Source organism: Myotis daubentonii, chromosome 20, assembly GCF_963259705.1.
Source record: "Myotis daubentonii chromosome 20, mMyoDau2.1, whole genome shotgun sequence".
Lineage (NCBI taxonomy): Eukaryota > Metazoa > Chordata > Mammalia > Chiroptera > Vespertilionidae > Myotis > Myotis daubentonii.
In genome coordinates, this window is record NC_081859.1 from 13,894,937 (window position 1) to 13,918,059 (window position 23,123).

Sequence of the window (23,123 nt, forward strand, 5' to 3'; positions counted from 1 at the left end):
AAGATGAAATCTGGCGAGTCCCCATTTTTGGGGGGTTTCATTAAGCTTCTTTAATTAAATCTACTGTAAACCTGCTCCAAGGTCCCAGCTGGGACGAGAATTGGATCTTTTTGTTTGCTTACAAGAATTCTAAGAACATACTGAACTCATTTAAAAAGTGATTCGTTTTTAAAAGTTTCGGAAAAAGCTTCCCTTTTACTGAGACTGGAGGTGTGATTGATAGTGAGTCCTTAAGAGGCTATAGAACTGTGAGACGTTTCCAGAAATCTCGGAAAGGACTTTCCTGGCCTCACAGAGAGGCAGCCAGGGGGACGTAAGGGCCCTGGGAAGCCACGAATTGGCCATAGGCTCTGTGTTCGCACCTTCCCTCCAGCAAACGAAAATATTGGCAAAGATAAAATTTTTATTCCTAAGTGTCTATAACCGGATTTATGGGTGTAACTTGCTGGGTGTTATTGCCTGTGTAAACCCACGTAACTGTGCACGTAAAGCATGTTTTTATTAGTTCCAACATAAAGTTTTTATGATAATGGCAAACAAAGGGCCAATTTGGCTTAGCTGAGTTTGTTCTTATGACTCCGCTTTGGAGAGATAAGCAACAGCGCAAATAACAGCAGGCGACAGGGAGAAGGTCGGGCTCCCAGGCCGGGGCGCCTGGCCCCGTGGGCCACCGAGGTTGGAGGCTGCCTGCTGGGAAGCCCCCAAAGCCTGGCCAGAGGGTAATAGGGTGCAGCTAGGGTGGGGGGGGGGTGGCTGCCATTAGCTTTCAAGTCGGTTCTTGAGCAGTTATATACCCAGTTGGTCACTGTGGCGTATTCAAATTTAGTTTCTGAAAAGGCCTGCATAGCTGCTATTGAAAGAACTCCCACATACTGGATTTCAGCTGGAGACTTACAGAGAAAAGAGGTTCAAGTGGCTATTGTGGGCCATCTCCCACTCTGGGAGTTGGACAAAGCACACCCAGAACAAAGTTCCTTTAACGGGGTGCCTTCATCTGAGTCCCTCCCGTCTGCGGTTTGGCAGGCTCGCGGGATGCAGAGCGAGCCCGCGCCTCTTGTTCCCACCACCGCCTTTTCATGTTTGACCCTTGAATGTGGCAAATGATCCCCGCGGTGACCTGGATTGGAGGGGAGTTTTTCTAGAATTTGAAGATAAGGCGGCTTTCAGACAAACGGCATTTTCCTTCCCAAACGACTAGTTAAAAGTTGATAGTAACTCTGTAATCCGGAGCAAGTATGATTCCTAAACCAAAAAAAATTAAAATTCCGGAGACAGGATTTGACACATGTAAATCTACTTAGGGGACAGTAACATGAAATAGTTTAAGTTGAGTGAGGCTGGAAAATGAAAGATGCGGTTATCAGAGATAGGCAACAATGAGGACTATCTTAGAAAGCAATCAACCGAGACAGCAGGCAAGCCTGGGACACGCTAGGTTCACGCTGGGCTAAGGTCTGTCTGGGACATTGGTGCAATGACAGCTGGGTGGGTAGAGAGCTGCACTGGCCTAGATTGTAGACATTGGGAGTAGTTATGCATCAAGATCATGTGTGAGAAGAGTTCTCGTCCAGGCATCTGGTATACCTCTCCCTCAGTAGAGCTGCACCAGAGTCACTCTGGACAGCCGGCTACTTCGATTGACCTGAAAGATCTCTACAGAAGGAAGGACCTTCCAGAACTTCCAGCAGCCTCACCTTGGGGACATGTTCACCGATCCAACCTGAGGTTCTTTAGTCTATGTATTTCTTCAGGAGACTTGTTTACTGGTTTTCAACTGCGTCTTCGTATGTTTGGCAAGTTGTTTCTTAACATTCGTTCCCCCAGGGGAGGGATAGTCATTCTTTCTCAGAGACACCGCTGGAGCAGAATTCCTCTCCTAAAGTTTTTATTGATTTTATTGGGATGACACTGGTTAATAAAATTATATAGGGTTCAGGTGTCCAGTTCTATAAAACATCATCTGTATATTGTGTGTTCACCACCCAATGCCAAGTCTTCGTCCATCACTGTTTATTCCCCCTTTATCCTCTTCTACCTCCCCCACCCCCATTCCCTCTGATAATCACCATGCTGTGGTTTGCTGGAAGGACAGTTCTGGTGTGTGTGTGTGTGTGTGTGTGTGTGTGTGTGTGTGTACATGCACTTACTTAGACTCTGGGGAAAAAACAACCGACTAATTTTTAAGCCAACTGTGAAATAAGTGTACGTTGTCCTGTTCTGGCTGACAGTTTACGAATGTGCTGGTGGTAAGCCCTGTAGAAAGTCAAATAGCAGAGTGTCCCCCACTTCCTCTGCGGGGGTCACTTGGAGTAGTAACAGTGCTCCAAAGGCAAGCTTTGTTTCTGCCTTCACGGAACCGACCTTCCAAAAGGGAGATGGCGCTGTCCATGCGGACAAGGGGAACTAACGTCCTATGTCTTCTCAGTTGGTCTTGAACTTTGTAGATGTTGGCCACCATGTTTTTCTGAGATGGCCTGGTGGACACCACGCTCTGAATCCAGACCTGGCTCTTCCTCTGCATGGAAGTTCTGTAGACGTCACATTCCTTTGTGTTAAGGGCAGATTCGTGGTTTGGGGAGTTGAGGAAGACGACAAACTTCACTGAGATATTGATGTTGCTCTTTCTTGAGGCTTCTAAGGGAATAATTCCATTTAGGGGAATTGCAACAAGACTGATTCGTTAATACAGTTTAGTCTTTTAACTCAGCATTGGATGAATAGCTTTTCAAGTGTGTATGAAAGGCAAGAATCCCAAAAGATCGGTTCTGTTTTCAAGAGTAGACCCCAGGGACTCAAGGTCTGCAACAAAAGGGCAGATATGGAAGAGAGGAAGCCCAGGTCCAACTGTGTTTGAGAATAGAGCGCGCTGGCTGGGGCCCCTGCGGGGGCAGGGCCTGCCAATCTTGCTGGCTCTGGTTTGTCAGGAGGGGAATCTAGTCAGATTGCTCACAATAAGCGTGTTGGCATTGACTTTGCTGGGCCTGACCCACATTATAAAGTTCGAACAAGTGGAAAGTATAGCCGAGCTTTGGGAAAAGCCATAGCCTGTACAATAGAAGAAAAATCCCAACATCTTAAGTGAACGGAGGAGAAACTTGAGCGGGATCACCAAGTAAAGAAATCAGGACACTGATGGAATGTTACAGCCACAGCAGAAAAAGAAAGTAGAATATTCATTTAGTGGAGACATAATGAGATTATACAATTCCCCGGTGCCAACTCACAGAAGATCCTCGTCTCTTTGCTAATTATATTCAAAGCAAGGGGGTGCTGAGAGACTATACAGACTTGAAGGAATCTGACAACAGCAAAATTAATTTCAGAATTCGGTTTTACAACTTATGAGGCCCAAGATTTTTAAATATCCCTAAATTTGAGAATTCAGGGTTAAGGAAGGATTTAAGGACTATCCAAACATTATTAACCTTCTAGATCAGTGGTTCTCAACCTGTGGGTCGCGACCCCTTTGACGGTCGAACGACCCTTTCACAGGGGTCGCCTAAGACCATCCTGCATATCAGATATTTACATATGATTCATAACAGTAGCAACATTACAATTACGAAGTAGCAACAAAAGTAATTTTATGGTTGGGTCACAACATGAGGAACTGTATTTAAAGGGCCAGAAGGTTGAGAACCACTGCTCTAAAGCATTCTCAATGTCAATTTTACTAGTGAGATAGGCAATGAAAACACACATACATAAATAAGTGTATTTCATTACTAATCTGAGTTAACTGGGTGAACCGATTTAGAAAACCATCAACTGAGAGTCCGCCCTGGGTCAGGTGGCAGGGGACAGGCCGGTCCTGAACGGGATGAGGACCCAGAGTTGCCCAGTGAGCAGCCCTGCTGAGCTGGTCACTGAATTCTGGACGGTAGGGACTATATGAAGGTTTTTTTTTTTTAAATATTTATATTGATTTCAGAGAGGAAGGGAGAGGGAGAGAGAAACATCAATAATGAGAGAGAATCATTGATCGGCTCCCTCCTGCACGCCCCCCACTGGGGATCAAGCCTGCAACCCGGGGGTGTGCCCTGACCGGGAACCGAACCGTGACCTCCTGGTTCATAGGTCCATGCGCAACCACTGAGCCACGCTGGCCGGGCGAGACGATGTGAAGTTTAAATGGCCAGCTTTATAGAGGGAGTGATCCCCAGCTCAGACGGAATAGGCAGAGGAACACTCCCAGATCCCTTCCTGAGACGATTGGCGGTCAGCCCGCCAAGGGTCGCCGCCTCCTGTGCAGGTTCCTGGGAGGCTGTGAAGCCTTGGTCCTGAGTCGGAGGCCGCTGTTCTTTGTGGAGAACGATGCTCGCGAGGGTGTCTATTTATTATCCTTGATGCCAGAGCCCTGACTTGGGGAGCTAAGTTGCAGCGAGGTTAATCCACTTTATGAAGGCCCCACAGCTGGCCCCTTGGCTGGAACCGGGCCCCTGGCTTATGGCCAAACTACAGGCGCTCTTTCTGTCTTCCAGGGATTTGCAGTCATTTTGGAATCCTCCCTCGTCCTGCTGCTAGTGTCTAATACGCATAAGTAAGCCCTGCAATTGGCAGGCTGCGCCACAAACGAGGTGTGCGATTTTGGACAACTGGCCTCACCCATCCGGGCCATGTCCCTTCACGTGGACACGGTGAACGTTGGCCTAGAATACACCTAAGGACTTTTCCGGCTCCCTCAAAAGGTGGTTTTGAAAATTGCTTTTGGATGGTGTAGCATGTGGCCTTTCTGCAGCTGGTAACCAGGAGAGCAGAGACGTGAGGTCAGTCAAAGCCGGGACCACGGAAGTCCGTGCGTCGCTGTGGAGCCGCCAGCGGACCCCTAAACTCAGGTCCCTGTTCCCCGTCCGAGTTCTGCGACAATGTCGGAGAATGTTGTTGTCTTCTTTGATGTGTTTGTGTAAAGTCCAGACAAATGTTCAATCAGGGACACACTCTAAAGATGATCAGGACTATTTCTAAACGCCCCTGCATTATATTTGGTCGTGACATGGGGAACCACAGGACCCATTCAGCTACGTTACCCCACTTCACCCCAGACAGTCTGAGTTCCCCCAGCTGGGGAGTCAGGGCTGAGAGAGTCCCTCGTGCCGTCATCCACCAAGCCAGGCCCAGACGTGGTTCTCATCATTCAATGCAACGTTGACTGAGGCCGAAGCATGGCCCACCCTTTGCTGGGCACTGGGATCGCACTGGTAGTTCCATTTGGTCCAGCCCGTTTCCAGTCTGACTGTCTGTCCTATGAGGCTGTGGTTTGGAGCTGCCAGGGCCGAGCAGGGTGAATCCTACCATCTGGAGCCAGGCTCAGTGCAGCCAGGCTCAGTGCAGCCAGGCTCGGTGCTGTCGCGTCCTTAAAGGTCCCACACAGGGACTGTGCTCTCAGGGCTCCTGCTGCCGGGGCTCCAGCAGCTGCTGACCTCGCCCTTCTGCCTTATGTGGGCTACCATCCCAGCATCCTGAGGGGTGCATGCGTGTGTATGTGTGTATGCATATGTGTGCGTGCATGTGTGTGTGCCTGTGTGTGAGTGCATGCCTTTGCTTCCCCACTTTTGCCCAGAATGCAAGGTTGCTTTTCCCTCTAGCAAAACTAGCCATTCTGCGGACTTGAGGTGGGTCCCTCAGAGCCAAGAATGGTCTACAGGTCCTCTTGACTTTTTCATCAGAGCGGAATTAAAATAGGAGGAAGTAAGGTGCCCACAAGGAATGCATATTTAAGATTCCAGGCCACAACGCACCGCTGGTTTTCTGGAAAGTTTTCCAAGCATTAGCCAAGACTCAGGTGAAGGACTGTGCCACGTGCCCTGGGAAGGGCCTGCTTCTTAAAGATGCATGACCATGTCCTCTACAGACAAACAGCCGGCTGAGCAGGGGCGGGAAAGGCCATGGGCCGTGAGAGGATTAACTGCTGCATCAGCTCCAGCGAATCTGGTGTGCAGCCTCTGAATCTTATCGCTCCCCCCTGTAGGAAACGGTGCCGTTCTGCAAGGGTGACCTCACGCAGGGATTCAGGAATTCAAAAGTTCCAAGCCCTTTTCTCCAAAGGTTAGGAGTATTTTTCTTAATGGGAAAGGGAGAGAGTGGCTCCGTTTGTGCCCTGGATCTTCAGATTTCTGTGTGTACCTTTATCTTCCAGGCCTTGGGGTCAGAGTTTAGCGGAGACTCCTGTCTAGTACCAGGGGCTCCTGGGCTGGCGCTGGGCCCTCAGTCTCTGGCTGGCTCCTCCTCTCCTGGGAGCCCTGGGCCTAGGGTCCCTTGTCCAGTGTTCCAGAGGAGCCCAGCTCCCCACCTGTGGCTCTCACCCCCTCACGCTCCTGCTGGCAGAGAGGGACAATCACTGGTCTTCTCTCCCCCTTATTAAATCTTTTTATGTAAATTTCTTTTTGTTTTTCTCTTTCTTTATCTCCCCCTTTCTCCTGTTTCTCTCTGTTTCCCTGGGTCTCTGTGCTTGCCTTTTCTTTCCGCCGCTCAGTCACGTGTCTCCCCGCTATACCGAATTACATGTATGCTGAAATACGTTATTTTTGTTGAATACAGCTTTAGGCACCCTAGCCATAGTTTTTTAAATCAGGTGAAAATAATCTGTTTCTTAAAATCAGACAAACTCCAGCAATCCCAATTCAGCTAAATGAAGTTCATTTTTATTTGCATGTATTAGTTAAGTAGTGTATTAATTGATGTATTTATTTGGATATATTCCATATCTAAACTCTGCGCTGTGCTGGTGATACTGAGGTGAGCAAAACCCAGTCTATTGGTTTTTTTTTTTAATTTATCTTTATTGATGAAAGTGTTACAGATATCCCCTTTGTGTGTTTTTTCCCCATTGACACCCTCCTCCCCTCCTAAGCCTTCGCCACACTACTGTCTGCGTCCATGAGCCATGCATATATGCGTACAAGTTCCCCGGTCAATCTCCCCTCCCCCCACCCCCACCATCCCTCTGAAATTCACCAGTCTGTTCATGGTTCTAAATCTCTGGATCTATTTTGCTCACTAGATTCCACATATGAGTGAGATCGTGTGATACTTACCTTTCTCTGCCTGCCCAGTCCCTGCTGTCACAGGGCTGGCCATGGTTAGGCAGAGAGACCCGTGTCACCAGTTACAAGACAAACAACTGCTCTTATAGCTTAAGGACAGGGCTGGGGACACACGGAGGGTTGGCCCTGACCGTCAGTGTGGGGACGGGTGCTCAGGACACGCGTCCTTGGGCCCTGGCTCTTGGCTGGGTGTTTGGGGGTGGGGAGCAGTGGGAACCTTCCCCCAGTAGAAGAGCAGCTCCCAGTCATCCATACAGGACTAACGGGGTCAGTCCGCCCGGCCTTGGGAGTCGCCCCTGGTGTGCTGACCCCAAGGTCAAGGTTGGGCTGATAAGGGTTGTGGTTTCCTCTTGACTACTCAGTCTAAGTTCACTCAGTTGCAAGCTGAACATGAGATCAGTTACATCAAGATTCAGACCACCTGATTTTAGTTTCATTCGATTATAAAAGTCACAAAGCACTTGGATAGCGTGAGCTCTTTGTGCACATTGAGAAATTATTCAAATAATCGTGCTCTCTGCTCTTTATCAAGTCTTTTGCTGTGGCCCCTGTTCTGAGTGGGAGCCAGAGTGGAAGAGCTGTATTGGGGCCAGTTACACCCGAGGACAGAAGCCACGCCCGGCGGCATTTCCTGTTCCAAGGCTTTCCATGCGTGGAGTTAAAGCTGTTACTTGATAATAATGGTGCCTACTTCATAGGGTTTTTATCAGGATTAAGTATGACAGGACACATGCAAAGCTCACCTGATGTCATCCCTCAAAATCATGTCAGCTGGACTCCTTGTGTCTTTAACATGTCATTGAACATGTCACCACAACCACCCCCAAAACAGCATTGAGGATTAAGTACTAACATTATTGGGATTCAGCATATCTGCCGGGCGAAGTTAAATGCACACGTAGAAATACTGCAGGCTCGATGGCACGGCTTTAGCATCTGTCAGAAGATACTCTGTACAAGGATATTTGAGCCGTGGGCTGCCCTCTTGGAACGAAGGAATCTCAGGGCAGACGCCAGAACAGAAGTGTCAGTGGTCCTTGCTTCATCCTGCAGCTCAGTCCTTTCTGAGGCCTGTGGGTGGCCCTGCCCCGTTACCCTCTAGCAACACAGAGAAGAAAACAGCCATCAGTCGGAGGGGCCCGATCGAGCCCCGATAAGGGGCCTCCTGCAATGGAGCTGCCTCTTCTGTTTGCCGAGGCTCATCCCACAGGGCAGACCCGGGTGGCGGTGCGGCTGTAAATCCAGGTGGAGGAGAGGAGGGCCTCGCGGGCCCTCACCAGCCCGGTGTGCGGAATTCTCTTCTGCAAGAGGTCACTGAGTCAAATGCTATGGCTGGATAATTTTATGGCTGCTAATAAAATTTATAGCCGAAGCAAGCTGAGATAATAAGGGTAATCAGGCACCCAGCCCTGGGCCCCTTGGTGCTGGCCGGGGGCTGGGCGCAGGGGTTGTCTGTCTGTCTGACCCCTCAAGGCCAGTGGCAGAGGCTGCGAGGTCTGGGCCAGGCCCGGGGGGAAGCTGCAAGCTAGGTGGTAACTGCTGTGCTTGGGGGCAGCAGGCCAAGAGCCACAGGAAAATTATCTGTGGTATTTATTTAACTAAAAAAAAGTTTTTAATCTTCACCTGAGGATATTTTTCCATTGATTTTCAGGGTGAGTGGAAAAGAGAGGGAAAGACAGAGATTGGCATCGATGTGAGAGAAACACGTCGACTGGTTGCCTCCTGCACGCTTCCCGACCAGGGCCTGGGCCAGGTCGAGGAGCCTGCAACTGATGTACCTGCCGTTGACTGGAATCGAACCTGGGACCCTTCAGTCTGCAGGGCGACGCTCTATCCACTGAGCCAGACCAGCTAGGGTTCTGTCCTATTCAAATGCCTAACAGCCATCAGTGAGCATAAGAAAGCATCAGAACCAATGAGTTCCGGAATACTGAATTGTGGAAAGCAGGTTAACCGACTGCTTGGCATGCCATGACTCGGCGTGACTCGGCTTGGTGCGATGTGGGGCTGGGGCACCCTGACCTGCCCAGGCTCTGCAGGAAAGGAGGTTGTCTGGCTTCCCAACTTCCCAGTGCTTCCCCCTAGAGTGGGGTGTTTCTTTCGTTTCTGTGCCTGCAAAGAGAACATAAGCATAACTCAGGAAAGGAAGCCTTCTGGCCCCAGAAGGAGTGGTACCAAAGCAAACGCCATGCACCGTGGTTGCTAAGGCAGGAGCCCTTTGTGCAAAGTGCAGGCTGCCAGGGGGAGGGGAAGCTGGGGGAGGGAGAATAGTAGCGGGGGAGGGCGGAGTCTGCCCTGTGCTCCGAGAGGGGATTGCCACATCTTCCTGCAGCCAGAGCTAAGACTCAGATAGGAAGATAAAAATAGCTGGGGTGCATTTACACCTCAGAACACTATGCAGCAGCAAAAGAGAAGGATCTCTTACCCTTTGAGACAGCCTGGAGGGACCTGGAGAGTATTACGCTAAGTGAAACAAGCCAGTCAGAGAAAGACAAGTGTCACGTGGTCTCTCTCATATATGGAAGATAAAGAACAAAATAAACTGATGAGAAAAATAGATCCAGAGACATAGCAGCATAGAACAGACTGTGGAATCTCAGGGAAAGCAGGAGAGGGCGGGTGGAGAGAGATTAATGGGTGAACTTATATGTATACTAGAGGCCTGGTGCACGAAATTTATGCACGTGTAGAGTCCCCAGGCCTGGCTGGTGATCAGGGCCGATCGGGGCCTTCCAGCTGCTGGCCAGGGCCTTCCGTCGTTCTGCGCGTCCCCTGGTGGTCAGCACATGTCATAGCTGGTGGTCGAACTCCCGAGGGGGCAATTTGCATATTAGCCTTTTATTATATAGGATAAGCATAGCCCATAGACACAGACAACAGGGTGATGAAGGCCTGGGGCAGGGGGCAGGCTAGAAGGGGTCCATGGGGAAAGGGGGCGTCTGTAATACTTTCAACAATGAAGATAAATTATTAAAGTGTGGCCTGGATGCTGCACGGAGCCGATGACTTTCTGTGCACATCAGCATCCCCGTGGCTGACATGGGGCATTGCGTGCGCAGTGCACTTGGTTTGATCTTTGGTTTGGGAATAATTTTTTATCTTTTTTGTTGGCAGATATGCTTCCCTGGTTTATATTTCACATGGGCTGTCTGAGAATGTATCCTGGCATCCTAAGTGTTCGGCAGCCAACAGCATCCCATGACTGTACCAAGGGTTACCTTTTCTGAGAGAATTGTACGTTGGTTTGTGCGCAGAAATATTTATTGAGCACCCACTGTTTGCACAACCATGAGAACATTAAGTAATAGGGTTAGTGATCAGTGACAATCAGAGATGTCCCCAAACAGTGAGACGGTGACTGCCCGAGAGAAAACGCTGTTACATGTTAGCTACACGTGATTAAATGTGGTTGGAGACGGATCAGGATGCACCTGCCGCCTGTGGGTGCCTCTGCACAGGAAATGGATGCTGCCGGTCCCGGCAGCCTTGGCAGAGCCAGAGGAGGCGGCTTTCTGGGTCAGGAATGCCATTTGAGACCAACCCCACCCGGAGACGCTGGCAGCTCAGAGTCGCTGGCAGCAGGGGGTTAGAGGTCAGTGGCTCACAGACTGCCATTTGAGATGTGGAAGCGACGTGGGCTTGTGAGAGCCAGACATCTTTTGTCTTGACTCTGTGGGCAAGCGCATTGCCAAACTGAAGATTTTCTATTTCTTTGGGGATGAATTTACAGCCCTTCATACTGAACGATGAGAGCAAATGTGTATGTGGTTGAAGACGTGGAGCTGGCTTTGTCTGTGAGGTCTGTGAAGAGCAGCCTCCGTGCACATGAGCGATAGCTGGGGCTCTCATGCATGCTGAGGGCCCACATGGACAAGCACACACGTGCGCAAACACACATGCACAAGCACACACATGCAAATGCACACTCACAAGCACACATGTGCAAACACACATGCACACACATGCTCAAAAGCACACATGTGCAAACACACATGCACAAATGTACACATGCTCAAAGCACACATGTGTAAGCACACAGATATGCAAACATGTACAAGCACACATGTACAACATATGTGCAAGCACACATAAGCACACATGTGCAAACACACATGTGCACACTCTCCATGGTGTTTTGAAAGTAACAGATACCATTGCTTCAGTGAACTGGTTCTGAGGGGCCGGGCCGAGTGGAGAGCTACAGGCAGGTTTTAATCAGAACTAAACCCAGAAAACCCTGCGCTGAGACATCTAGTCCCCCACCCCCTAGTCTGTGAGTAGGACCCGCCCGCAGGGTTCAGCCGGCTGCACACACACCATCAGAGGAACAGAGTCCCCACCGGAGCCTCAGTTTCCCAATGTGTTAGCTGGAGGGTTTCGCACCTGAATCTCCTCAGGGACCGTCGTGTATCTGTCACGTTGTCGTGAGAGAGGACACTGATCCAGAGCGGCCTGGTAGCAGAGGCCAAGCCTCGTCCTCTGTACACGGGCTCCCGCTGTGGACTCTGCGCTGCAGCAGGCACTCCGCTACCACCCTCGGGCATCTTCTCTCTGTGGATGTGGGAGGGGCCGAGAGCAGCCCCGGGACAGGAAGTGGTCCTGGGCTGGGGCGGTAAGGAGGGGAACTAGACTGAGGGTGGAGTGCAGAATAGAGATAGTCTCAGAGTTAAATAATCCGGGTCCAGCCCTGGCTCCCCCACTCCCTGTCCCTGGGTAAGTGGCCCCATCCTCCTGCCCATCAGCTGCCTCAGGGGGAAATGGTTAAATCTTAGAACCCAGCTTCCACAGGCGACACCTGAGGGCTCTGTGGGGCCCACCCAGCCCATCCGCCAGCCCCCTGCGTGGGCCCCACGTGGCCTGGAAGCAGGAGGTGGGGCCGCTGAGCGGCTGGGCAGGGGCAGGGAGCTGGGGGGCTGGTCTCCCCAGCCTCGGAGCAGCCCATGCTTTCGGGCGACTTACACACAGCAGGGCCTGGGCCGGAGCTGGCAGCCGCAGCCAGCCCGCCGCGATGCTTTTGAAGGGCGTGCGCTTGGGCCACTGGTCTGAGAGGCCGCAGCCAGGACATGAAGTGCGCCGCCAGGAGAATGCTGCTCCTGGGAGGGGTGTGCCACCACGGGTGGGGGCAGCAACGGAGCCTGGGGTGAGAGTGACATGGAGGGATCATGCCTCAGATCTTTTAAGGACTGTGGTGTCTGCCCCACGTCACTGAGAGAGCCGGCCCTGAGGCGGGGAGACTGAGTCACGGTGAGGCCAAGGCATGTGGCAGTGTCTCACGCATACGTGTTGTATGACTGGGGGCTGCAGCTGGTGGCCCAGGTCTGTTTCCTCCAGAAGCAGGTGGGAGGTGACCCAGGTCCAGCCCCTCCTCCTCCTCCGGCCCCCACGCCCAGGGCGGGCCTCGGGCTGCCCCCCACGGACACTGGGCTGTTTTGTGGTGACGACAGCGTGATGGACATATCTTCAGCCCCCCGGTTGTTCCAGGGGTTCCTGCGGGAGAGGGGCAGCCGGTGGAGGGGAGCCCACCGCAGCGGGCAGCGGAGGCAGCCCAGGGAGAGGTGGCCGGTCCCTGCCCTGGGCAGCGCCTTGCTGAGCCCGGGACGTGCTCCAGGCACCGCGGCCTCTGCTGCCTCCACTCGCTCTCTCATGTGGGTCGGGTTTCCTTACAGCGCGCTGAATGAATGAGAAGGAGAAAGTGTGTGTGGGCAGAATTTCAGCTGCTCAATGCCAAGGCTTTCCGAGTAAGCGCATGAATTTAAGCCAAGTGTCAGGTCGGCGGGGCTCAGAGTAATGGCTGTTCGGCCAGTAATGAAAAGCGCAAATGCGTTTGTGTTCCAAAGGGTAACAAATGGGACTCTCCCCGTCTGCTCGGTCACAAAGTGGGAACTGCCCCCTGTCCTCGCTCTATTGCACTTGCATTTTCTAGGCAATTAGAAGCACTGTCCACTCAGCTTTAAGAACTTAGAGCTGGCTGCAGGCTTTTTTTTTTTTTTTAAATCCTCACCCCAGGATATTTTTTCCATTGATTTCTACAGAGTGGAAGGGAGGGAGGAGGCGGGGAGAGAGAGAGAGAGAGAGAGAGAGAGAAACATTGATGTGAGAAAGACACATTAATTGGTTACCTCCCCAGGGCTGGGGAACCTGCAACCAAGGTACATACCCTTGACCACAAATCTAACCCCCAACTCTTTGGTCCACAGGCCGATGCTCTAACCACTGAGCAACTGGCCAGGGCTGTCTGGAGACACTTTTTATTTTGAACTAAAGTTTCCCCTTTTTAAAACAATTTTTGGTTTTTTACAAATAGACCAAAGTTTTAATGTCACAGGTTTTCGAAATAGCACACTGGACTTGCCTGCATTATTATTCCATTTGTCACGGGATTAGCGCTTTCCTGGAGTAGATTTCTACACAAGTGTCTCATTGTGCCCAGAAGTACAGCTCTTCATGGCGTATGATGTGGATCTAGGCAACACGGACCCAGCCCCAGCGGCTAGAACTTCTGTTATGAAGGCAGTGATTGCAAATAAAACGGGAGCCATTTATCTTAATGATCCAGGAGGAAAATGAAATGATCTCCCCCTCCCCGTGAGCCCCCCTGAAATTCATGGCGACTCTGCCTATTTTTATGAGCTTTTGGAAGTCATCTGCGTGCCGACTGCCTACAGCAAACAACAAGTGATGCTTCAATTCCTTATGCCGGCATCAGCAGGCTCCTGTCTCCCTTAACAAAATGATGCCTTGCCCCCTCGTCTGTTGGAGAGCATTTGGGGCCACTCCCGGTAAGACACTAGCCAGCACTGGTCGATGGCACCGGCCTGGTCTTGGGCTGCAAACAGTGCGGATAATGGTTCGTGCTCTCCCCTCCAAATGCAGGGGAGACAGACATAATGGAAACTTACAATGTCAGCGGGTGATTTTATTCCATTATTTTGAACGCAAGTGAGGAGGCATCCTGGCTGAAATGCTGAGAAACGGCCTTGGAGGGGCCCTGAGCACCGTGTATGCTGTGTGACGGGGGGATGTGCTCCTTTCCCTCCCCTGCGACGCTGTCAGTGGCGGTCAGGGCACGTGGCAAACCCCAGTAATGAGCTCTGTGTCCGTTTCCTCCTCAGATCTCCCAGCTGATGACAGAGACGGGCCGGGAGGGCTTGTCCGAAGCGGCGCTGAATCGCTACAATGCAGACAAGCCGTCCGCCTCCGGCGCCCCGGCCTCGCAGGGCTCCTGTGTGGCCACTGAGACCTCCACGGGCACCTCCGTGGCCGCGTCGTTCTTCGCAAGGTAAGAGAGGTTTCCAGAGCCTCGGTTCCCTCAGATCAGCCGTCTGGTTAGCCTCTCGCGTGGGCCAGTTCCGACAAAACACTAGGAAGTGTCCTGGCTGGTGCGGCTCAGTAGGTTGGGTGTCTCGTGCACTGAAAGGTCGCTGTTTGAGTCCCAGTCAGGGCACAGACTGGGGCTGTGGGCTTGATCTTCTGGAGGGGGCGTGCCTGAGGCAGCCTATCAGATAATCGGATGTTTTACTCTCACATCAATGTTTCACTTGCTCTCTTTCTCCCTTCCTCTCTCTCTAAAAATCTATAAAAAATATCTATACATATAAAAGCCTAAGCGACCGAATGATTGAACAACCGGTTGACCGGTTGCTATGATATGCACTGACCACCAGGGGCAGACACTCAAAGCAGGAGCTGCCCCCTGGTGGTCAGTGTGCTCCCACAGTGGGAGCGTCGCTCAACCAGAAGCTGGGCTCACGGCTGGTGAGAGCAGCTGCGGTGGCACGAGCCTCTCGCACCTCCATGGCAGTGCTACCACCTCCATGGCAGTGCTACCGAGCGGCGGCAGCAGGTGCAGAGGGGCCAGGATGCGGGGAAGCGGCGCCTGGCCCCAGCTCGGGCTCCTCCCTGGCCGCCTGCCACTTCCCGCACTGCTACATCCCATGGCTGAAACTGGCAGTTCGACAACCCCCAAGGGGTCCCGGATTGCGAGAGGGCGCGGGCCAGGCTGAGGGATCCCACCAGTGCATGAATCCATGCACCGGGCCTCTAGTTGAAAATAAAACACTAGGGAGACTTTGGGGCCATTCTCTGACCTCACCCTTTAAGACAGGACTCTCCGCCTCAGCACTGTGGGCATCTTGGGCCAGGTCTTTCTGGGTTGTGGGGACGGTCCTGTGCGTCGGAGGGTGAGTAGCAGCTCCTGGCCTCCGCTCACTGCATCCCTATGGCACCTTCCCCATTGCACACGTCCCCTGGGTGCTGAGAACCACGATTCTGAGAACACGTGGCTGTAAGGGTGCTATTGCGTGGGGTGAGGGCCTTCGTGGGTGCAGCCCTGTGGCCGGTGTGTCCAGATTTATCTTCTTATCACAGAAGGAGCTGCTTAAGCATGAACATTGTAGAGATGGCAGTTTTCTTCCTGCTTGAGGGACCCGCTGGGAGTCACCAAATACCGCCCAGCTAATCTTAGAAACTGAAAACACAAGGAACAAAAGGGAAAGGCATTTCAGCCATGTTCTCTGCCTCATTTAGCAACTTGGTGGAGACAGGGCCACAGACGGGGGACAGCTGGGAGTCTGACCTCAGTCCCCCGACCTCATGAATGAGGAAGCTGGGGACCCGCCGCCTGAACCTGGGGGCTCATTCGCAGCAAAGCCCGAGACAGAACCCGATTCCTCTGCTATTTTTTCCCTTCTGCAGCTCATTCTTTATTTGGTTCTTGGAACTTAACCTTAGAAAACTTGTCCTGCCTCAGATTGCTAAGCTCCCGACATTGAAATAAATAGGAAATCAGATGACCCTTGGGTTCCAGGGGTCCTCAGTTCCAGGTCTGCCTCAGTTTCCTCCTGTGTAAAGCGAGGAGGACACCCACCCCTAGGGCTGCTCTGAAGACTGCGATGAGGGTGGTACAAAGGACTGTGCAGATGTGAATTCAGAATGGACGTAGCTAGCATGTCAGTAGGGGAATGTTGGATGGCTTTTCCCGTTACCCTCATGAATGGTAACACTGAAAGCACAGACGTGAGCAAGGGGCTCAGGTTGCGAGAGGAGGGTCGGAGGGCTGATACCCGGGGTTAAGATGCAGGCCAGGCAGCAAGTGGGCTTGTGGAAGACTGGCTTTGAGGTCCCGATTATACCGTGGTGTCATGTTTATTGTCCTATGAGCAATCGGGCCAACTTGAATGCATGGGGAGTAACAGGAAACATGTATGTGCAGCCACGATCCATGGGGGCCATCGTGCTGGCTCTGGGTGGACATGGATTCCTGTGTTGCTGGGACCTTTGGACAGGCTCGCTGGGAGGCCATGTCTGTGCCATTCAGGGAGGGAATAGAGAGATGGAACAGAGTATGAGGAAACGCCACAGCACAGAGGACCCCAGGACCGGGGCAGGCCATCGGAGCCGTCCAGAGGGGAGGTGACTGGAGTATTGAGGAACCTGGGAGCCGCCTCCTGGCAGGCTTAGTCTGGAGAAGGGTCCTCAGCTGCCCCGGGGCCGGCACGTCCGAGAGATGTGGTTGGTTCCATAGGTCACCCGACCGTTGGGCAAAGGCTGAATAACACCTACTGATGGCAGGGCGATAGCTCCCAGGTCAGCACGCAGGCGAACTCGCTCACCAGGCAAACTGCCCAGGAGAGAGCCAGGTCCCCGTCCCTGGGGGAGGTCAAGCTTGCATTGGAGGGCGGCCTGGCCTCGCTGCGGGAGAGAACAGGCCGTGCTCAGCTGGGGGGTGATCTCCAGCGCCCCTCCTCACCTGAAGTTCTTGGAATGGGAAGAGCCTTCAGGTCAGAGTTCACCCACAGCTTTTTTTCCCCCCAATGTGTTGACTGACAAACCCCGGAGGAGGATTTGAAGCAGGGAAGCGAGGGGTTGAGGCTCCGATGGGAGTGTTTAGGGAGAACAGGTACTTCCTGCTGCCGGACAACCCGCAGCATCTCCGGCGCCGGGGCCTGGCTGTCGGACCGAGATGCCTGGGAACATCGAGGGCAGGACAAATGCGTGCTGGGGGCCCGCTTTCAGGGTCACCCGGGACGACTCGCAAACAGGCAAGCGAGCATCCGCGGACGGAAGGGCAGATGGCTGGCAGGCCGGTCCCGAGACTTGCTTGTACAGCCAGGGGCGAGTGGGGACACTGCATGAACCCAGGGTGGCTGGGCCGGAGGTGGCGGCTGGGAGGCCCTGCAGGGAGTTCGCGGTGAACTGAGATGGGACTCGTGGTTTCAGAAGCCCAGTGGCTGTGGTGTGAGCGTGCGCAGAGCTGGACACATCCCCAGGGCGGCCTGGATCGTCAATTCATCGAGGGAGATGCTGATAGCACTCGGGCCTTCATGGCGCAAGGCGTTAAAAGCCCATGGATTGTCAAGGGTTTACGGTGTATAGTTGCAGGGGTGGGGGGGAGTACCGTGTGAGAAAGAATAATCCTTCATATAGGTACATACATGTAGGGAGTGGAGCACAAGTAGGGTTACAGTTGTGAGTATGCGAAACACGGAGTTTATTCTTGAATTATTATTTATTAACTAGAGCCCTGATGCTCGAAATTTGTGCAAGGGGCTCGGCCCTCGCAACCCTGTTTTGTCCGGAAGGTCACTCCACTGTTCGGCCATCTGGACTAATTAGCATATTATGCTTTTATTATTATAGATGGTTGTATTATTTTACTTATGAACAACTGTAAACCTGTGTTTGCCCCGCCCTGTATATAACACACACACACACACACACACACACACACACGTACATTCATTCCCCCTCACCCCCTGCCCTGCTGTTCTTGTCAATCCCTCTGGGCTATGTCACTCCCAAGGAGTGAGGCAGCATTCTAACCCCCATCCCACACCCCCCCGTCCCTGATGGGGCCTAAGCAGAAGATGGAGTGTCTTGCTCACGGTCAAGAGACAGAACCAGAGGTGCCTCCTTGGACCCCCTAGGTCCACGGGATATGACGGCAGCCTGAGCGCGTCCAGGGCTTTCTGTCCCGGCTGAAGCAGCGCCGTGTGCGGCAGCTTTGGATGCGGGTGAATCTGGATCCATCGCTGGAGCCCAAACCGGAGCCCTTCAGCGGCTGTGGGCTGATGCTGAAGAACAGGGTCCTTCTGCACAGGGTGTGGGGGCAGGGTCAGCGCCTACGCCTCAAGCCCGTGCTCACCACTGTCCAGTGCCTTCTGCTACCAGGCGGTGGAAGCGCAGTACCCCCAGTTTGCTTTTCAGAGCTCTGGGTAGAGGTCGGGGTGGACCCTGTTGCATTTCAGAGATTTAACGCCTGTAAAATAAGAATTCCAGTCCTGAAAGAGGAATGACGCTTTTGGCCAGGGCCACCCAGGTGTGGTCTGTGGTCTGTGGATGGCGGCCTGGCCGACGGTGACTGGTCTGTGATGAGGGGTGGAAGTGGAGAGGAGGCATTAGGAACTTTGGGAGCCGGTGACAGTGACTTTATGTCTGTGGAACCCAAGAACTGAAAAGTGGGGTTGAGCTCCGACTGGTGTGACTCGGTTGGTTGGTTGGGCTTCCTCCTGGGCTCCGAAAAGTTACTGGTGCAATTCCGGGTCAAGGGCACATGCCCAGTTGCCGGCTCCATCCCCAGTAGGGGGTGTGCAGGAGGCAGCCTATAGATGTTCCCTCTCACATTTATGTTTTTCTCTCCCTCTCTCTCATTCCCTCTCCCTTCCTCACTCACTAAAAAAAAAAAAAAAAAAATCGATAAAAAATATTTTTTTAAACTTACATTTTGAATATAACTAGAAATTCTTCATCACAGTCTAAGAAGCACTGCTTTGGAAAGCGGTGAAGCCCAAAGCGCCTGTCTCCTGCTTCTCTCCCCAGAATTTCCTCCCCTCCCCGAATTTCTTCATGAATTTGAATCTCAGCATCTTGGTAAACTACCTGTGCTTCAGGATTACTGTGCCCGGTTGCTGGAAAAACACGTTATTTTGAGGGGAAATATAGTAACACTGGCGTAGTAAAAATAACACTAAAAATGTTAACGGTAACCCAACAAGGATGCTGACACAATTGGTCATCGAGTTGGTTAACGATCATGTTGGCTTTGAACTCTTCAAACGAATGTCCTTTGCATGATTCCCATGTTGCTATGAAGTAGGTGTGATGCGATTTTCCCATTTGTTGACGGTTAATTTTGGATAAAGATTTCATTATGTACTCAGCCTTAAAGATACGAAGGTGTAGGCCAAGGCGGTGGGGACTTTATTTTTATGTGAAGAGCCGTGAACACATCCTGGGTTGTGCATAGCATTGCCTTGAACCCTGGTCCACAAGGCAAGATGCCTCTTCCAGATGATCTCATCTCTTCGCATCGACGTTCTTTCCCAAATAACCATTTAAAACCGCGTGGAGCAAATGAGCCTCTGGAAGGTTTTCATCGACAGGGTTTGAGAGATGGTGAGCACTGCCAACTGTCACAGGCCCTTCCGAGACGAGTTCCGCGTGGAGAAGTGTGGAACCCTGCCCTGCCCGGCCGTGGCGCTCGTGAGCACGTGTGGGTTCCGTCCAGTCTGCAGACGCCACTGCCCAGGGGGATAGTGTTTAGGTCACAGCCTTTGTAAGACCGTTACTTTTTATCAAATTCAAGGCAGATTTTCAAGCAAAATTATTTCAGGGCCTTTTTGATGATCAATGATGTTTTGTTTTGTTTTTAAGTTCCCTCTATATTCTTAGTGTAAATAAATGCCTTTAAAACCGGTTTCCCTAGGTTTTGGTTCATTCAGATGACTCAGTGCCTTCAGATCCTCGCCTCTTTGTCCTGTTGCTCATTATGTGGTCCGTCACATTAGTTGGAGCGTCTACCTCTTTCTCTCTTCCTTTCTGTTCTTCAAGAACAGGGCTATTTTGTGCTTCCTTCTTCAAGATTGTATCTTTTACACAGTTGTTTTTTTTTTTTTTACTGTTGATTAAAAATACCTCCGTCCGTGGGTTTGGAATTTCTGGGTGAATTTCGTGTTCACCTCACTAATCGGTTGCTCTGAAATTCACTCTGTGGGACCCATTTGCTGTTTTCTCCTTCCCACTTGCCAAGCTGGCCCTCATTTCCTTCCTCCAACTCCTTCAGCTCCTTGACTTCGTCCCAAACTCACTGTTTTCTTAGGGATGTTACTATATTTCTGTCTCTCTCTCTCTGTCTCTCTCTCTCTCTCTCTCTCTCTCTCTCTCTCACTCTCTCTCATGATTCCTTACATCTTTGGTTTTTGATGGCTCCTGTGTTACCTGACGGCCGTCTCCAAGCCCCCGGAGCACATGGCTGGCTCCATGACTGACTTGATTGGTGTCCCGCTGAGACCAGAGGTGGTGGCGGCAGTAAAACCAGGACCCGCTCAGGTTCCTGGGGTCCACCAGCTGAGCCCAGAGGGTGGACCCTGGCCTCTGAGGCCCTTGCTTAGGTCAAGGTCGCTCCACGCCTCACCCCTGGTGGGACCTGTCTCCGTGCTGTGTACCCAGGGGCTGCGGTGTCTACAGGGGAGGTCCTTCCTGGAAGCCATTTGCACATTCCTGCCCACAGCCAGCTCCGTGGGGCCTGGTACACTGGTTACGGCAAATGCTTTTCTTATGGAATCTGTATAGCAAAGGCTTTCGTGAGTCCCTGGCAAGTTCGCACACAACAGGAGTGCCTGGCTCCGTGCTAGGAGTGTTTTAAGACCAGGAAGGATGAGGAGGGGAGTGAAGGTGATCTTGGTCCTCTGAGGGCCGTGGGGTTCGGTTCTCTATGTGGAGAGTTTTAGAATTTATTTAGAATTTATTTAAAATAAATAAAGCTCAGGTCTTCCCGTTATAAAGACACCGACGATTATGACCAGAGAAAATCCATGCCATGCACACCACAGCTGGTCTCGGGCGGCCTCAGAGGTGGGATATGGGGCTGGTGCATGAGACCTGACTCTCACCTGCCAGTCACGGTGGAGAGAGGCAGCGTTTCCGCCTTGTCTTACAGAATGGAAGTCACTTTCTAGCACCGTGTCCGTTATGATAAAATGATGCCTCTACAAAACAAAACAAACAAAATACAACAAAACAAACAAAGCAATGTCAGCACTTTTAGGAGCTCACGTTCTGGAGCTTCTCTGTATCGTTACGTTCTTCCTGTTTCTGGTTTTGCTGTTATTGAAGCACATGGCACCTACCCTGTACCTACCCTGCCCCTTCCCTCTCGCCAGCGTCCCACTCTGACTGGCGTCTTTTGTTCCCTTTGCCTCATCACGCACCCCCCCCTCCCCCCGCGCCCAGCTCCCGCCCTAGTCCAGGCTTCCACTGGAGAGGGGCTTTCCCTGAGCTCCTATGGGACCTCGTGGTCGGGGCCGACATGTAGAATCAGGGACAAGAGCAACAGTTGAAGGAGCGGGTCGGCGAGTGGGGCTTCCATGTGGCGCCGCTCTGCTGGCTGGGCCCAGTGCCCCCTGCTGGGCTCCATCCACCCAGATGGGCATCTTTTTCTCAGTTGTGCAAAGGTACAGCCTGGGCTCCCGTTTCACCGACTGTCCCTGCCCCCCCTTCTCTGGTGCCCAGGCAGCGGCAGGCGTGATCTTTGAAGGCCTGAGCGGGAGGCCAACCCCCGCCCTCTGGGACTCCTGCTTGTTTATTTCTGGCAGGTCACACCTTTACATTTCTTGGAAAAGACTCCATGGACTTCTCAGAAAACAAGGGACTCTTTCTCATGTGCACTGGTGAAGCGAACGTTTAGGAGTCATAGTTAGTGTAGGAATATAGTTTCGCTGGAACGCACATCAGTCACAGTATGAAAGGAAAACATTGAGAGGCACATGTGTATTTAGTGCCATCGGATTACAAGGGCCCCCAGAAAGTTTCAGGTGTTTGCGGAACAAAGCGGTAGATCCTTGCCCAGCTCAGTGGTTGAGAGTCGTCCTGTGAACCAGGAGATCACGGTTTGACTCCCGGTCAGAGCACATGCTCAGGTTGTGGGCTCGATCCCCAGTAGGGGATCCATGATTCTCTCTCATTGATGTTTCTCTCTCTCTCCCTGTCTCTCTCCCTCCCTCCGCCTTCCTCTCTGAAATCAATAAAAATATATTTAAACTAGAGGCCTGGCGCACGAAATTCCACACCCCCACTTGTGCCCACTCTCAATCCAGAACCTCTTGGGGGATGTCTAACTGTGGGGCTGGCCCTCCCCCCTCCCCCATTGCCACTGCCAGTCACCTTCCTCTCGGGCGGCAGATGCTCAACACAGGAGGCAGCTCCTGCATCGAGCGTCTGTGCCCTGGTGGTCAGTGCACATCATAGCAACTGGTTCTGCCATTGGGTCGATTTGCATATTAGGGTTTTATTAAATAGGATAAAAGGGGGTAAATCCCTGATGGCTTATGAGAGGCAGCAGTGGTGCTGAAGGAAAAGTGGCCTAATTCAGTGTCTGCACTGTTATCCTTTATGTTCAAAAAATAAATTCTAAAACTCTCCAGATAGAGAACCGAACCCCACGGCCCCCAGGACTATTCTCTTTGGGGCTGTGCTGACCGTAACAGAGCGGCATTCATGGCCGGTGCATGCCATCCTGGCTGATGATCTGTCCTAGAGAAAATGGCCAGTGTCTGCAGCCCCGTCCCCACCTCCCGCTGCAGGGGGTGTGTGAAATGGGGCATTTTCTGATTAAACAAGCCCTTTGTCTGACTGATGGCTGGTTGGGGTGTTGGCAGTCAGCTCACAGCATCTGGGAGTCATTTGCACAGCGTTGCCTCGGTTAAAACCCAGTTCCTGCCTTGGTGTGGATGTTCGAAGGCAGAGGGAGCCTGAGGGACCCAGGGATTGCTGTCCGGTGTCCCCAGAGTTAGGCGTTTCCGTTCTTAGTGTCACTTTGAATGTCTTCTTGACTGATGTGGGTGGGGGTGGGGAAGAGGGTATTGGGCAAAGCCAAGGAAAGGCGGTGGCCTGTGGTGGGACCCAGCCCTTGCCACGGCCACGCTGACATCTGGCAAGTCCCTGAGCCTCTCTGAGCCTCAGTTTCTTCTACCGAATGGCGATCACCATGTCTCCTTCCCAGGACTGGGGCAGGGTTAAATGCACGGCGACAGTTCTGTGCAAAGCCCATCTAAATCCTAGAGCTGATTGAAGAGGGGGCTTCTT

At 52.2% G+C, this 23,123-nt stretch overlaps 1 protein-coding gene across 2 annotated transcripts in view; it reads left to right on the forward strand.

Annotated features, from left to right (window-relative positions):
* Nucleotides 1–23,123, forward strand: part of KIF26B (kinesin family member 26B) — a 366,533-nt gene that overhangs the window by 158,540 nt on the left and 184,870 nt on the right. For both annotated transcript variants that reach the window (XM_059677744.1, XM_059677743.1), the window contains one exon: nucleotides 14,156–14,322. In XM_059677744.1, coding sequence (XP_059533727.1) covers nucleotides 14,156–14,322 — 167 coding nt within the window. The remainder of the gene's footprint in view (nucleotides 1–14,155; nucleotides 14,323–23,123) is intronic.